Source organism: Suricata suricatta, unplaced genomic scaffold (assembly GCF_006229205.1).
Source record: "Suricata suricatta isolate VVHF042 unplaced genomic scaffold, meerkat_22Aug2017_6uvM2_HiC HiC_scaffold_20843, whole genome shotgun sequence".
In the NCBI taxonomy this organism is placed as follows: Eukaryota; Metazoa; Chordata; class Mammalia; order Carnivora; family Herpestidae; genus Suricata; species Suricata suricatta.
In genome coordinates this window covers 1-868 of record NW_021865819.1, presented here as the reverse complement: position 1 = coordinate 868, position 868 = coordinate 1, and the positions used below count along the sequence as shown (strand labels likewise).

General features: G+C 38.7%; 1 protein-coding gene across 1 annotated transcript; it reads left to right on the top strand.

Moving 5' to 3' along the window:
- Positions 1-4: 4 nt before the first annotated feature.
- Positions 5-541, top strand: LOC115284784 (olfactory receptor 4F6-like; the record flags this gene model as incomplete). The annotated part of the gene is made up of 1 exon (XM_029931252.1): positions 5-541. A coding segment is annotated over one exon (537 nt), but the record flags the coding sequence as incomplete, so codon positions are not given.
- Between the last annotated feature and the right edge of the window lie 327 nt (positions 542-868).

Below are 868 nucleotides of genomic sequence, written 5' to 3'. Positions count from 1 at the left end.
GACTATCATGAGCCCCCAGATGTGCATTTTGCTTCTGTGTGGTGCTTGGGTTATTGGCCTCATTCATGCAGTGGTCCAGTTAGCTTTTGTTGTCCATTTGCCTTTTTGTGGTCCTAATGAGATAGATAGCTTCTATTGTGACCTTCCTTGGTTTATCAAACTTTCCTGCACAGACACCTACAGAATGGAATTCATGGTTACTGCCAACAGTGGGTTCATTTCCATGGCCACCTTCTTCTTCCTGCTTATCTCCTATATCTTCATCTTGGTCACTGTATGGAGGCGTTCCTCAGGTGGCTTGTCTAAAGCCTTTTCTACTTTGTCAGCTCACATCACTGTGGTGGTTTTGTTCTTCGGACCGTGCATCTTTATTTATGTGTGGCCATTTCCCACAGTGCCTGTGGATAAGTTTCTTGCCATTTTGGACTTTCTGATTACACCCATTCTGAATCCCATTATCTACACACTGAGGAATAAGGACATGAAGATGGCAATGAAGAGACTGAGTAGTCAACTCCTGAGTTTGAGAATGATCTCCTAAATAACACACAAGGGGACAAGTTGCTCTATGCATTTTCAAACAACTTCAAGTAATACAAGTGTTTAAATAATTATACAGAACTTGGGTTTTTCCCCCTAAAATCATCATTTTATAATATTCGGAATAGATCACTGATTGTGAGGGTATATTAAACTATCAAATTAATACTCTATTTATCCAGTTGCTTGACAACTGAATTAAAGCCTTGGAAAATATGGGAAGTTGATGAAAAAGCTTAGATTATAGATTTAGAATATGCTGAAGTATGACCTCAGACATTAGATCATGAGGATACAAATTAACTTGGAGCTAATATACTCAAACTTT